This window comes from Octopus bimaculoides, chromosome 2 (genome assembly GCF_046866305.1).
Source record: "Octopus bimaculoides isolate indiv1 chromosome 2, ASM4686630v1, whole genome shotgun sequence".
In the NCBI taxonomy this organism is placed as follows: domain Eukaryota; kingdom Metazoa; phylum Mollusca; class Cephalopoda; order Octopoda; family Octopodidae; genus Octopus; species Octopus bimaculoides.
In genome coordinates this window covers 160,509,070-160,526,574 of record NC_142929.1, presented here as the reverse complement: position 1 = coordinate 160,526,574, position 17,505 = coordinate 160,509,070, and the positions used below count along the sequence as shown (strand labels likewise).

The 17,505-nt window shown below is 32.4% G+C and overlaps 1 protein-coding gene across 3 annotated transcripts in view; it reads left to right on the top strand.

Annotated features, from left to right (window-relative positions):
- LOC106874384 (glutamate receptor ionotropic, kainate 2) overlaps window positions 1-17,505 on the top strand; it is a 952,973-nt gene that overhangs the window by 471,094 nt on the left and 464,374 nt on the right. For all 3 annotated transcript variants that reach the window (XM_089347990.1, XM_089347991.1, XM_089347992.1), the window contains one exon: window positions 2,905-3,162. In XM_089347990.1, the coding sequence (XP_089204116.1) occupies window positions 2,905-3,162 (258 nt within the window). The remainder of the gene's footprint in view (window positions 1-2,904; window positions 3,163-17,505) is intronic.

Genomic DNA, 17,505 nt, shown 5'->3' with positions numbered 1-17,505 from the left:
GTCTATGCTGGAGAAAATAGAACAAACAGAATGACGAGACACTCATACTCCCGTAATCTATGAACACAGAAATCGCAATTATATTATTCCATTCTAAATAACAAGTTCACTAAAATGAGCTGGTTCCATGTGAGGATTATTGATTTGTGAGAGAAGTGAGGAAGGATTTTAATTCGCATTTATATATGAAATATCTGACCGTATATATTATTCATTTATTCCTTTCAACTCATTCTCTTTCCTTTCTCTCTTTCTGCACGCATGCACCCATGCTCTCACACACACACACACACACACACACACACACACACACACACACACACACACACACACACACACACACACACACACACACACACATACACACACACACACACACACACACAGACACACACACACACACACACACACATGCACACACACGCACGCACACTCACACACAAACACAAATACAACAATAGCAGCAACAATATATTTATATATAGGAGTAACATAAGATATAGATTCAGAGAATCTTGCGGTTTCCACAAGAAGCTCCTCTTACAGACTTTGCTATCAATCCATATGGTAGTTAATTAGAAATAAATCTAATGAAGTATGTCGATGTAACTGAAAATTCAAAATTTCCGTTGATTGTAATCATTTGACGAGGAAGTATAAAACTATGATGTGAGGAGATATAAGACGTGAATAAATATTTATTTAACTACATGACGTTGGATAGGATTACGGCCGTCTCACATCATTCATGTAATACTGATTTCAGTATGAAAGAAATTATTTGTACGTTTATAAGTGTGTTCAGCATTATACAATGTAATTATATGTACTGAGCACGATTATTAATGCCAACAAGTACGCACAATTACTTCGATACTGAAATTGAGACTACCTGAGAAGGTTGCAAAATGGCCGATGTCTTATGGAAGTTATACAGTTAAATAAATATATAACCACCCTGATTTTACCGGATTTCATGTTTATATTTATAGATTTAAATAATTCTTTCTCCCTTTCTATCTCCCCATCTCTCTCTCTCATATATATATATATATATATATATATATATATATATATATATATATACAGATATATATATATACATATATATATATACATAGGTTGCCATCGATATATTTGCTGCCCATAAGTCTTTGAAATGGTAAAATATATCCTACGTCAAAGTTCGCGGATATGTTACTGAAACAATGCTTTAATTGACTTCTAAGCTACCTATTACTTGAGATCATATCAACATCTTTATTTCCTTGCTTTCGTACTATATTGTCACATTAACAAAAAAATATTTGTTCGAAGGTTGTAACCTTCTTATGTTTTGTTTAATAGAATGAAATCAACTCCATCCCCCAATAAAAAGAGAAATAGAAATAATTGCATACATATATACAGATGTATATGCCTTTGTATTTACATATATATGTGTGTACCTGTGTGCGTATCTGTTTGTGTGTCTGGGTGTCTGTGTGCGTGTGCGTGTCTCTCCCTGCCTCTTTACCTCTCTCTCTATCTTCATATATATATATATATATATATATATATATATATATATATATATATATATATATATATATATATATATATATATATATATATAAATGAGCGGCTAAGCAGAATGTAATACCATACATGAAAAGTTTAATCGTCACTAAATCTAACTGGTGTGAGTCCCGAAGGACCTACATTGCTAGAAATAAGAGTTATACACGCTGCCAATCATCGCTAAAGAGCCCCATCTGCTTGGTTATACTGCACAAGACACCAGCAGTCGTCCTCTCCTGTTTCATTGGATCCAGATGGTACCACGAGGAGTTCGAAGTAGGGGTTGGTGTTTGCGTCACTCTCTGTTAGTCATAGCGCAGTATGCTGCTCACCCAACCAGTGACTATGTGGAGCCTCATGAACCAGCCTATACATACACACACATACACACACACACACACACACACACACACACACACACACATATATATATATATATATATATATATATATATATATATATATATATATATATATACATACATATATATATATATATATATATATATATATATATGTATGTATGTATGTATAGATAGATAGATAGATAGATAGATAGATAGATAGATAGATAGATTGATTGATAGAAAGATAGATATCTTTTTATTATGGCCACAAGCGCTAAATACAGAAAGTGGACAAAATATAATGTAGAGCTTTTATTTGGGGGAAAAAAAGGAAGGGGGAAAAAGAAAGGAAGGAATGGGGTAGAATTTCGATCAATAGGGATCGTGTATCATAGTCAATGTAAAAGGGGGGAACGGATTAAGTTTATCCCTGGGGAGAAAAGCCTACGAAAGAGACCACGGTTACCTCAGGCAGTTTTTTCAAAAGGTACTTGAAATAAGTACCTTTTTCTCTCTTTGTCTCTTTTTCTTACATGTTTATGCTTAAACTGGTTTCGTCTTTCGTACTTACCATTCTTGTCACATTCACCCATCTTTTATTGAAACATTCATTCAATAACACTTTTCTCTATATTCTCATCCTCCTTTTCAAGTGGTACATAGATAGATAGATAGATAGATAGATAGATAGATAGATAGATAGATAGATAGATAGATAGATAGATAGATAGATAGATAGATAGACATCTATCTATATACCTACTTCACTCCTAGTTACCTACCTATCTATTTATATACATACTAACATGCATACATACATACATACATACATACATACATACATACACACATACATACGGCAATCACAAATGCTCCCATTTATTTGCACCGACACATACCAGTTGGAAATGTCTATTTGAACCTATAAACTCTAAATATCGACTTAAAAGTGTTTTAGAGATGAATTTCAGTCATTTCTTTTCAATTTTCTTTTCAGTATGTCAACAAATTAAAAAAGGTGTTGCTGCCATTTTTGGACCAATATCTACTGTATCTGCTGCACACGTGCAATCAATATGTGGATCACTTCAAATTCCGAACTTACACACAGAATGGGATTCGAGGGATGTAAATGTACGGAGTTTTTTCGCCATCAACATTTATCCCCACTACCAGACCATGGGAAGAGCTTACCTAGATCTTATCCGGTACTGGGGTTGGAGAAAGTTTGCAGTTTTATATGAAGATAATGACGGTAAGTAACAATCGATTTAGTTTCATTGTATTTATCATTCATCTGGAACAGTAAATAAGTACAGGAACAGTAAATAGACTTCGTTTCAGTCTATTTTACTTTCGATATGATTTATAAAAAATAAGAATAAGCATATGTGTGAGTGTGGGTGGTCTAGTATTTTAGGCGTTGGATGGATGCATGTAGGATCATGTGGTTGATTCCTTGACCAGAGAATGCCGTGTCATTCAATGAAACACTTCATGGTGTTTCAATCTACTTAATTAAAAATGTGTACCAGCTGAATGTTATTGGAACTCCAACGCATTCTAGCTGTTATGTCAGATGTCGAGAGAAAATAGTGTCTATATATACTCGTTACAATACATGCATCTATAATAATTATAGTAAACATAGTACATAATATGAAGTCATTATCACTTGCGAGTGACGACTACGGTTATGCTAAACGCGATATTTGGAAATCATTATTTAATGTAAATCATGAAGTTTTCAATATATATGACGCAGTGGAAATAGTTTGTCAATTAATATGGATTATAATTATTGCAATAGGAAATTTTGAAATGCAACATAGTAATTTGTTAGCAACACGTCTGATAATTAATAGATTTTATTTTCGTAATTAAAATATTCTATTTGCCATTTTAGTAACGAAATGAGCATTATCTAAGATATAGAATTCTAATTAAATTGCTAATTTATTTCGTTCATTTATTGGTGCTTATGTTTAGCATATATCAAATAGCTTTTGCTTCAGTCTGGATTAGTTTATTCTGCATTTGAAATATAACACAACAGTATATACAATTTCTTTACAACGTATAATTTATATTATTTGTGTTATTAGGTTTAACATTTTCAGTAACAGACAGAGGCCATATAATCTATAGCATTTGTCATACAACCAATCACGTAGACTTCTACATATGTATATAATGTAGGATTCTTGTCCAGCACACGAAGTAATACCATTGAATAAGTGAAACGCTTTCACGCTACAGATCTTTTACTTCTTTTCAATGTTTCTCTTTTGCGCAAGCTGTTTCAATAGCAGAATTGATCATTTTTTACTAAGAGTTACGATGCCTTCCAGCCATCTTTGTTTTAGTAATCCTCAAACACTATTCTGAACTAATTATCTGTTATTTGTATGCGGTTTCTTTCTGCAATCTTTAAACTGGATAGTCAATCATCTCGCATTTTCTTTTGAATTGTTGTTTATATTGTTTGATCTATTCAATTTGTTACTCCCAGGGTGAAATATTACAAAAAGTGAAGGTAAGATAAAAGATAAAGTTGTGCATCGAATTACACAAAAGAAAGCAATTCTCTGAGATAGCTCTTGGTGTTTAGTATTTTATATCCAATATAAACTCGCTGTGCATTGTTACAATATCTATTGGAAGCAAGCACATGAAAAGCAAGCTGCAAAGTGGATCGTGCTAGCTAGCGAAAACATACCTTAATTATTCTTTGCTCAATAACATGGTGAAAACAATCTTTTAAATGCAAGGTATTTCAAATAGCATTCTTGCTTTGAACTAGTTTCTATTGTGATCTCTGAAATGGCAATAACATAACGTTGAGAAAATATCAATGGGTGTTTATATATAATGTACTGATAATAGAATGAATTTGACATAAACTAAACTGCAACCTTCTGTGTTTATCAACTCGGTGGTATTTTACATCTTCTGTTTGAAATAATCTCCATGTAAATATTCACTTCGACAAACAATAAGATGACTGAATAATTTGTTTAAGCTTCTGAATGTTCTAACCGTAATTGAAGCGGAGAATAAATGTGCAAATTAGCTCTTGAATGATTTCTTAATTCAACAATGGAGGTAAAAATTTAAAAAGAGAGGAAAAAACACAATAGATTTTCATGAAAATGGCATTAATGTTTATATATAGTAGCATTCGTCTAATTTGTTGGCATTAATTGTTGAATATTGAATTCAATGACATTCAATGTACATTGCAGTAAAATACGAGAAAATGTCTGCTGATGATTACACACCATATTGAATCAAATAACTTATTAACATTCTTCTATATCCATCTGTTGCAGCAGTCTGAGACAATTACATGAAGAAGTCCTTCTTCATAATTAGGTTTGAGATAAAGCTAACATACTATATTGATACGTTGATGTTCCTTGTTTAATCTGTCTCGAATTAGTATACGAAATGACACGTAGTTATCGATGCATTATTACCCTGTGCGGGGTGAAATAATGTGAAATACCATGCCCTTAACAAAATTATTATCAGTGCTTACTTTTCTTCGCCACAGGAAATGTTTGCATGAAATTCGTTTCAAATTGTTTCAGAGAGAAAGAAAAACTTCCGAAATGTTGAATAAAGATATTTGCAATTGATTTTGTATAACATTCATTTTATTAATAGTTCATTATATAGGGAATCATTTATTGATGTTTCCCTGGCGTTTGGTTATTGTCATTCCAGCGATTATTTATGACTCTTTCAGGGATATTGGAATTGAAAGGAGTGTGTAAACCTTACAAGAGAAAACTCAATGTAGAACAACCATAACCCAGTATTATTTGTTTTTTTTTTCTATAATAGTCCTACTCATTGTATACTCCAACACTTTAAAAACATTTGTTTGATAAATTAGATATAACTACATGGGCATATCTTGGTAACGCTATTTTGCAGAAACTTAGATGCACATTCAGCACATTCTCATACTGTGCATTCTCAAAAGTACTTTTGGATTATTTCGGAAGAAACCATACCTACTCTTCTTCTTTCGCCCTCTCCCTCTGTCTACCGATTTACCTGTCCATCTATCTAGTGATCTGTCTACTATCTACATATCTCCTTTCACATCCCTCTCTCCCTCTCCTTCCATATATATATAAATACATATACATATATGTACATATATATATATATATATATATATATATATATATATATATATATATATATATATATATATATATATATATATATATATACATATATATATATATATATATACATATAAATATAGATAGATAGAGAGAGATATAGAAACGTGCGTACATAGACACATACATACATATATACGTACATACATACATACATATATATATATATACATATATATATATATATATATATATATATATATATATATATATATATATATATATATATATATATATATATATATATATATATATATATATATATATATATATATATATATATATATATATATATATATATATATATATATATATATATATATATATATATATATATATATATATATATATATATATATATATATATATATATGGTCAGCCAACAATGCAAAATTAACAGCGGACCTTGAAGCATTCCAGCGAAGCCTCACAGAGAATATCGTCTCATTGCAACAACTCAGCTTCTGAAAAAGTCTGAAACATCTAAGACTCTACTCCCTGGAGCGAAGGTGGGAGAGGTTTGCACAAAGTAGATGTAGGCGTTTTTCAATCAAGACTGGATCTCTTCCTGTCGAGAGTTCCAGATGAACCTACCTCACAGCAAGAGGTGCAAATGACGGTAGCCACATCAAACTTCATTCTTCACCAAGTACCACATATTGGAGGCGATTCTCAGTAATAACAGTGTCGCAAAATGGCAGTGCATTAGCATGGACACAGCTCCGAGCTGAAACTGCAAAGAATATATATATATATATTTATATATACACACACTCACAGAGACACATGTATATTGAATTGGTCCCTGAATGCAAATAATTCCTCAAATGCTTACTCAAATACCTCACGGAATAGTTTACATTGTATGAGAGCATATGGCCTGATTTTATATTCGGTCAAGCGATATTTGATAAGAAGAAATACAATATTGGAATTGAATTAATCTACTTTATTCTGTTCCGTGGTCCAAGTGTTAATTGGTTTCGAGGATAATATTAGCTAGTCTCAAGCAGAGTGAACGAACTAACCCAGTATTTTAATTTTTTTTTTTTTTCAAAACCACGTATTTCATGAAATACAGGATTATCTGACACGGGTATACAATCAATAGTTCTTAAGCCATATGTAAATCATTGAAAACTGAAATTTCATGGACTTTATCAACAAGGCTGGGGCATTTATCAGTTATCGGTTTTTTTTTTAAATAGATTGATTTTAAATAATGTAAAACAATGTTAGGGAACACTAACGTGTTTTATCTAATTGCTTTAATTTCAACCGAAGAGTAAATAGCTTTAACTTCAAACCCGTTTCATTCGGGCATGTTATATTTGTACTGTTTATTTATCAATCAATACGTTTAGAACAAGATAATGAAGTTGGCATCTAAACACAGACAGGATCTAAATGTTTTGCCAATAACGGTCTGATCAATAAAACAGGTCAAGTGTAGGATGGAAAAATGGAAAAACGCTCGGTTATGAATTCCATTCAATTGGTTATGTACTCCGAAATTATAGAAACTCGAGCAGTATCATGTATTAAAAGAAGACTCAAATTGAAAGTAGTTTTCCACTTTTTGGTTTCGCATTGCAGAGATTATTGAAAACGACTTGTATTTAGAGCCTTATGATATACAGACATACATGCACACTCATGCAGACACAAACACACACACACGCACACACACATACACACAAACACGCACAAACACAAGAACGCACACGCATACACATACACTTATTTATGTGCATATATATATATATACATCATCATCATCATCATCATCGTTTAACGTCCGCTTTCCATGCTAGCATGGGTTGGACGATTTGACTGAGGACTGGTGAAACCGGATGGCAACACCAGGCTCCAATCTAATTTGGCAGAGTTTCTACAGCTGGATGCCCTTCCTAACGCCAACCATTCAGAGAGTGTAGTGGGTACTTTTACTTGTCACCCGCACGAAAACGGCCACGCTCGAAATGGTGTCTTTTATGTGCCACCCGCACAAGCCAGTCCAGGGGCACTGGCAACGATCTCACTCGAAAATCCTACGGGAGCCAGTCAGGCGGTACTGGCAACGGCCACGCTCAAAATGGTGCATCTCATGTGCCACCCGCACAAGAGCCAGTCCAGGGGCACTGGCAATGATCTTACTTGGCTTGCCGTGTCTTCTCACGCACAGCACATTTCACATACATATATACATATATATATATATATATATATATATACATATATATATATATATATATATATATATATATATATATATATATATATATATGTATGTGTGTGTGTGTGTGTGTGTGTGTGTGTGTATACGTATATATATATATATATATATATATATATACACACATATATATATATATATATATATATATATATCTGAAGGCATATCATGCGCCGTACTAGAAATATAGTATACACACACACACACACACACACGTTAGATACACGCAGGCGAGAACACACACGTATATACAGAAACTGATCATATTTTATGGTTATTTACAGTGCTTTACGATAGAAACATTGAATATATTCGCTGATGTGTATATGACTGCGTGTGAGCGTGAGTTTTAATTGAGATAGTAAGTATAACAAGAGAGGGAGGGAGAGAGAGAGAGAGACAGAGAGAGACAGAGAGAGACAGAGAGACAGAGACAGAGAGAGAAAGAGACAGAGATAGAGAAGGAGGTATAGCAGAGAAATTCATGTACATGTACATGCTCATACATATGTGTTTGTGACTAAATGTTAATGGCTTATTTCAGATTTCAAATATTAGTAGAGAGGTGAATACGTAGGTCTTGGACAACGCTAGGTTTGCTCTAATGGTGGAATGTTTCTTTTATTTTTCTCCTCTTTTCACTGTAATAAACATCTTTATGTTTCAAAATGCTTTAACCCTCCTATCATTTCCATGCAGTTAGTCATGTATGCTGTAATCCATGAATGCTATGCTATTATAGCGGGGTTTATCTGTACATTTAGTCATTCTTTAAAAGGCTGTATTAGCATCCGTTTTTCTTTGTGTCGCTACTCAACACAGTTCATTCTATTGAAGAGATTTTGCTAACCTGAAGCCACTGATGCATTAGATGTGGTTAGGTCATCCAAACTGACGATAGAGATGTATGCTTTCAACAATAACGAAAAAGGCTTTTTCTGCGACTCCGTGTGTTGCGTTGTAATCGTGTGAACCTACTTTAGAATATTTCATATTTCATATGAAAGAATTTTGAATAAATTCAACTATTAGAGATTATTAATGCTATTAGGAGCCAACATTCACATTAGCTTGTCCAAAACGTTTGCATATACAAAACAAGCTCTCATCTTTGTATTTGTTCTTTGACTTAAAAGAGAAAAATATTTTCCCAACTGTATTGGATAACATTAATTACAAGTAACTTGTTTTCAGTATGCCCTAGGAGGAACACAAATTTACACTCTATCTCATGGACTTGATTACCCTAAGTTGTGTCTGAAATTATAAGTAGACACTATATATACTAAGTGTACAATCGAAACAAAAGAATATTGGGCATGTAATGTACAAAATGAATATTTGTATTGACATTTACAATCGTATTTCCTTCACAAAAGGTTTCATATGTGCAAACAGCGGGAATTAATCATTCAGACGTATTGCTGAGAATGTCACATCTTCTACACAAGTTTGATTCTCGCTGGCGATACGTTATGCTTATTATTTTTGTTCACATCTGCGAAAGTGGTGGAATCTTTGACTCCATGGTTGCTGAGGAATGAGGAAATATGTGTCATCGAGGCTAGAATTAACAGCCCAAGCTTTTGTTAGACTAGCAAATTATATAAAAAATAAAAAAAAAAACCTCTACCATGATTTTTAGGGTACAATTCATAACTTAAAGCCTAGGGACGCAATTTTCTATTGATTGCAATGTATGAAATTTTAGTCATCTTTTCAGAGATAAATCGGTCTGTTGTAATCTGTGCAGTTTATCACAGACAGCAGCTGCGCGCGTGAAATTCACTAAGGTGGATGTTTGTTTAAAATATCCAACGTGTTATTGACAATAACATTTGTTTTGTCCTGGAATCTCTAGACGTTACAGCAAAGTAAAGTAGAATTTCACAAACATATTAACATGAAAAGTTACCCTTCCTGTGAAAATCAATTCTAACGTATTGGCTGTAAAACCCATGAAATTCTTTGAGAAACTAGAAGAATGTGAGAGTGAATCTATAAACTTGGTGAAGTAAAAATACATCCATTTTTAGATAAAGTGAAATTTGTTGTCGCATATATCTACAGCGGAAAAGGCTATGCGACATTCAAGTGAAGGGTTTCGCGCAATGATAATGGCTATTGACAGTATACACATTAAAAGACTTGTGAACGTTATATGCAAATAGGGTGTATTGCAAAATTATACTGACCAGCCATAAAATGCATTCGTCATAACGTATTTATGTTGTAATTGTAAATTATGAATCGACTTCTGTAGCAAATACTACACATGCAAAAACATTGCACTACCATCACACAAGACTTAATAGTTGCTTATGTGTATGTATGCGTGTATGTGTGTGTATGTATGTGTGAGTATGTGTGTGTATGTATGTTTGAGTACGTGTGCGCGCGCTTTTAAATATAGCCACAGAAAAACATGCATTAAATCGTGCACATGAGTACAAATATCCTAAACATTAATATAACTTTTCTTTTTTTACGTACGTATTGGTAGTGTGTGTCACCCTTACTTCATAGAAAGAGGTAAAAAGGTTAAAGGGAGAGGTACAAAGAAAAATTAAATAAAAGGTGTTAAGCAAAGAAGGTATAGTTGAAATGAATGGCAAAGCAGGGGAGAGAAGGGACAGAGAGGAAGTGAGTGAGAATGAGAGAGAGTGAGTGGTGGCTAAATGGAAGTTGTCGTTCCTTTTTTGTTTTTAAATGTTTATCAGTATTTTCAGAGTAGACTGATGCATGTATCGAAAGAAAAATGAATGCGCACATAGATACATCCATACATTCTTAAATTAAAAGTGGGAGAGAGGAGTCACAGAGAGGAAGTGAGAGAGAGAGAGAAAGAGAGAGAGAGAGAGAGAGAGGGGGGAAACAGTGAGTGGTGACTGAGACGAAGTTGGCGTCCGTTTTTAAATGTCTATCAGTATTTAGTATTTTCAGAGTAGACTGATACATACATCGAAAGAAAAGTAGATACGTAGATCGAAAGAAAAGTAGTTACATAAATGCAAAGAAAAGTAGATATACTGATACATAGAAACAATGTTAAATTAAAGACAAATAGCTACAACAAATATTGGATGTCGCTTTTACTTTTCATTACCACATGAGGATAAAATTAATGTGCAGTGGCTGTGTACTCAACAGATTATGTATGTATATATATATATATATATATATATATATATATATATATATATATATATATATATATATATACATATATATATATATATATATATATATATATATATATATATATATATATATATATATATATATATATATATATATATATATATATATATATATATATATATATATATATATATATATATATATATATATATATATATATATATATATATATATATATATATATATATATATGTATGCATTTATATATATATATATATATATATATATATAAATATATATATGTGTATGTATGTGTATGTGTGCATGTATGTGTGTGCGAGCGTGTACGTCTCTGTGTGTGCGTCTTGAAATGAGGTTGATAATTTAAAGCAAAGTTAAGAATAAGTGCAAAATGTTTATTCACGTAGTATTATACATACAATACTAAAAGGATCAAATAAAATTTTTGGTTTACGATCCTTATATTGACAATTCCAATAAGAATAGATTTGTCGCTTCATCTGAATAAATGGAACAGTATTACAAAACTACCCTATATATGGCAAGCGGCATTATGAAAGTAGAAATGCAGGAAGACAATGGCTTCTGTTTATGGAGAAGTTGAAAGCGAAAGTAACAAATATTCCCACAGAAACATTCGAAACTCTTCACTGAAAAGCAATGAATGGAGATTAACTTGAAATAGAGCCCTAAACAATTATGAATTCAATTGTTTGTGTCATCTCAAAGAATTCTGAGCGAAGGCAAAGACTCGAGCTAACGTACCATTCGCTTTATATGACAACCTTCTCTTATGTCCAGGCTTTGGACCTGGCTCTAAATCATTAGTAGGATTGAAGTCTCATAAGAGACATAGATATCAGATCTCTAAAGATGACTACTGGATCTCCGTTTGTTGAAAATGACAGGATACATCACACGCACACGCGCGCGCAGACACGCACACACACATATACAAATACTTCTTGTATTGCAATATGCTCTTATTAAAATTACAAAACCTTCACAAGACTTAGTGTTTCACTTTCCAGTTTGTCAGACAGGTGAAATGAATACGGAATTATTTCAGTATTTTAATTCGGTATTTCTATAGAGTTTTCATTACAACTGTCCGACTAACGGGAATAATGAAACTCTCCGCATCTCTAAACCATAATAATATCTACATGCCAGCTGATGGTGAATGCATATGTTTGATATGTTTTATGACTATTAACTTTTGGCAACGTGTTTTCATCTAGTTCTACATTATCTTTCATTAAAATTCCGGTAATCTTTCAGGGGTTGCTAGCTTAGGGAGGTTGTGTTGCACATATATAGAAAACAATTATTGCATGTTAATTATGAATGTAAATACGCCATTCTGTTGATCTGTGAAAAATTGACATTCGTGACCTCTTGTGGATTTTTCACGGTTTGTTGATCACTCTTCACGCGTTCGCAGCGAGCTAGTAGAGTAGATAAGCAATATATAAAGCAGTCGTAATTTAAACTATATAATGGGTAGCCTAATTTCCATAATTTTGTTTCTAACGGTTCATATTTCAGTAAACTGTCCCCATGGAATCCAGAACATATTTACTTGTAATGACTATATCTTTTGTAAACATATCGAAAGACAATATCGAAATGTAAACGGGCATTGCTTGAAGGGACCTGTCAGTAATTGATAGGATGTAAAATCAGAAATGAAGGATTTGCTTGAAATGAAATCACATGCTTTATACAAGTGCGTTTGGAAGACGAATAGAGATATTTCTGATTTTACAGAAGTCCTCATAACTTGATACCAATCTGGCCCCAGTTTAGATCTGCGCTTGTACAAAGTGTATAACGGAAGTACGTTACTGACATTTATTCTCTCTGTATGTGTGAGTGTTTGTTTGTGTGTGTGTGTGTGTGTGTGTGAAGGTTCCTGTACACATGTGTGAGAAAAATGGAAGCAAGAATGAAACAGTGGCGTTTCTTCTCCCTTATACATTTTTAATGCAATTTCAAATGCAGCTTGGTTTCCAGTGATTAACTTCTTCCAATACTGAGAGCATTTGTATTGCATTTTTCTGTACCACTTGAATAAGTTGAATTGTTGTTGTGACCCTATATTAATGCAGCTGGACTGAAGGAACTGTTACATATCTCTATATATTTGTATTCAGCGTGATATTGCCCCTTAAAATCTGATGAAATTTTAAAACTTCACAGTTGGATACTTGCATAAACATCTAAACAATTAAACTGAATATGGTCGACAATGGTATAACAACACATTTTGATCACTGTATCTCCTTTATTTTTTCTCGGCGCCTTATAACTCTACTACAACAGCATCTGCTCCTGTACCTAAGACAGCTCACTTTTTTGCCAATGTGTAATCCCTCTCGCATTTTAATAGGTCATCACTTGATTATTGAGAAATGCTCCCCTTATACGTGTTCCAATATGCATATAATATAGACGTTCACATAGCTCATTAACTGTATCGATCCAGCAAGCCAGTAGTGCTTACAAAAGCCATGCATATTGACTCTTAAATGCAAGAGGAACGTTTTATCACTATTTCATGTCCTCATTGTTTGGACTTTGGCCAATTATTTTATACCAGCTGTAGCATTATCTCTACTGAATAACTTTGTTATCATTTACTAACTCAACACCACTGACCTAGTGTTCTTAGCTTATTCATAGACATCCTAAAATAGACAATTGTTGTTTTTGATTCAATGGAAATACTTGAGAATTTTATGTTAGAATAGATCATGTTTTACACAAGGTTCTTTTGATCGCTTACTTGAAAGTAAAAATACACAAATATAAATACAAATCAATTATTTATCATTAAGATTATATATATTGTTCCTACAGATGAAAGAATTATGGAAAAATCCAAAATAGATATAACACTGGAATTCCTTAGAATGATTAGATTAGGTGTGTCAGAGTTTATTTATATATTCATATATTTTATTTCTTTGTTAAAAAATCTACTTTCTGTCATGCTATCTATGCTGCTAGAAACCTCTATGACGAGAATAGATTTGCTACGAGTAGCCATTTATCTCTCTTATTCTGTTGTCATCCCGCCGACCGATGGGATATCAAAACGAGAGCATTCCCCATTATAAGCCAGTGGAGAGTTTTCAAACTGGATTTTCCAACAATAAATTGTACTTTAAATTTCTTCAACTTCTGTATGTAGTCATCATTCATGCCTATTCTATAGATTCCGCCGCCAAAGCGTATTCTTCTTACTTTATAATGGCCTTTTGCTAAAATCACAAAACAGAGCAATTATCACGAACGAGCGCAGTTTCTACGAATTCAATCGAATAGTGAAAAAATTATAACCGACCAATTTTTCTCATGGTAATCGCTTCTATACCACTGAAATAAGACAGGACGCAAGTGAGATTATGTGTTGATTTGTACCTTAGCGACAACAGAACTAAATATCTGTGATATACTACAGTCTCTGTATATTATGTACGGTACCAAACACAGGAAAACAATTTTCACTACTTGAATTGCGCAATGTGTGTATATATATATATATATATATATATATATATACAGGCAACAATGAAGTTAGCAGATGCTAAAAATAAATAAAAATTTGCTTGGATGAAAATGATGTATGTTCATAAAGTGTTTATTTTCAAATAAAACACAGGGTACTTTCCCAATCATTTTAAAATTCCGTTTATCTGCATTTTGTAGCAACACGCTGAAAGTGTCATCATACTTCTTGTATGGTATAACATTTTTTCAGAAAGATTATGTATTATGCTTCAAAGTGATACTATCGATTGTAATAAAACATGCAGTAAGGATTGCATTTTTATTAAAGTGCGCACGGTTCCGGATACCGACTTTAAGTAGGTATTAGAAAGGTCACGCTCCGATATCTTTGGGCCAGTTTCTTCTGTTTGTTTTAATTTTCCAGCAATATTATGTACATCCTTATTGCTAGCTAAACGACTAAATATTCTACTGTTAACAGAAAATAATATGATGCATTATTTGTAATTTATGCATTAAAGTGTTAGACAAAGACACGTTTTGAAATAGATAAGCAGATAAAAAAGAACGACATATAAATCTATATTTTATTTCAAGAAAATAAATGAAATTTTTTTAACGAAGGTTTGAAATTTTCTCTATGTAGCTCTAGAGAATGCCTGAGATCAACTTAACCATTGCATTCCTATTTCATGTGTAATACCGCATGCTAACTTAGAAAATAATGACTTGTACAGCGTTCATACTTTTCTCCAATTTCTTTGTATTAAAGAGTAAGCCAAGTGAATATATTTTGAATCAACAGAAGTAAAATATACGAAGATACGCTAATTGGGAATCAAATAGAGTTATGCGACACACTATCCTCTGAACAAGATGTTTTTATCGGTCTCTATGCAATTCAGAAATTCAATAAACACGTTTTTGGTAATTGTATTTATCTATTTGTTAAACGATACAGACAAAAATACAAACTTGTTTACTCCCATAATATTATGTAATGTTAACAGTACAGTGACGTTACAGAATAAAATTGTGTTAAGGTTGCTGAAAAATGTAACATGTTTTTAGAAACTTCTAATTGTTGTTAAACAAATGTTATTATTAAACACAATATTACTAAATTATCAACATTTTTCATCTCAGAATTGTGTGACATCTATCTGCACTTGAAGGATGAAGAAAATTATGTTAAATAAAGCACGTTCTTTCAGGAAATTATTGTATTTTAAAGTTAAGGTTGCTTATCTGTGTTCCAATGCGTAATTCACTCACAAAATGGATTATTTTCCATCTAGTCACCTGAAAATCTCTGAACGCTGCACATTTTCTACATAGAGAAACGCGCTGACATGCATACACACGTAGACACATGCATAAAGATATATGTGTACATGGTTATTATGTGATATATGGATGTACATTCATATATATATGAATGTACATATATATGTGTGTTTTTGTGTGTGTGTACGCATGTATGAGTGTGTGTTTCAGAGTATACCTGTGCTGTCTTCACGCACGCGCTCGCGCACACATATGTATTCCCCTCCCATCAAAACTCACCTAATTTATTTGGAGAAAATATTTTCTGTTAAAATCGTTTCGGACAACAATATTGTCATGTTAAATGCTGGCAAATAATTCAGAATTTTCATCGATAACCTATTAACACTAAGTGTTTAGTTTGCAATTGTCGTTTTGTTTGTAAATATTTTCATCCACACTTTAAAATTCTGTTCATGTGTGTTTGGGCTGAGTTTCTATTTAATTTACATTTACTTCTCATCGAAACACTCAATAACGCAGTAGGCGCTTAAGTTTTGAAATCTGCATTAAAGATGTATGCATTGTTTAAGAGACAATTTATTCAGAAAATCTCAGGAAATTAAATTTAAATACGTTGATACTATTAAGTAAGTGAAAGAGAAACATCGAGCAATTTAATACAATTATAAAACAGGAAAAAATTGAAATCTTGTATGAATATATTTTTGTTCTTGTGTTTATCAATGCTAAATCTAAATGTCAAAATTATAGAAACATAAATTATTTTCAAAATTATGTTCGAGCGCCGTCTGAATAATGATTGTGAATGATTGAATTCAACTTAGTATCAGAACCTGAAGTCTATAATCATGTAGATTGACAGCATTTTATTATGACCGGCGCTAATATTTTTCTTATGTACTAACTCGTTGTGAAAATACGCACAAAATTATTTGTAATGCCCATTTGAGTAACTGCAACTCCTTTAAAATTCATATCTTCTTTTTTTAGATTGGCTTCAATAGCTTTTAGGCGAACGTCTTCTTGAAAGCATACATACCCTTCTAATACTATCACAAATAAAATACATCTGAGGTTAATGATTGCTAATAAAACACATAAAAACGTCTTATGTATTAAGATATTAGTTTCTTCTTTCGCGCACGTACACACACACACACATTGGCTTGTACTTTTCAAATACGAAAATATTAGA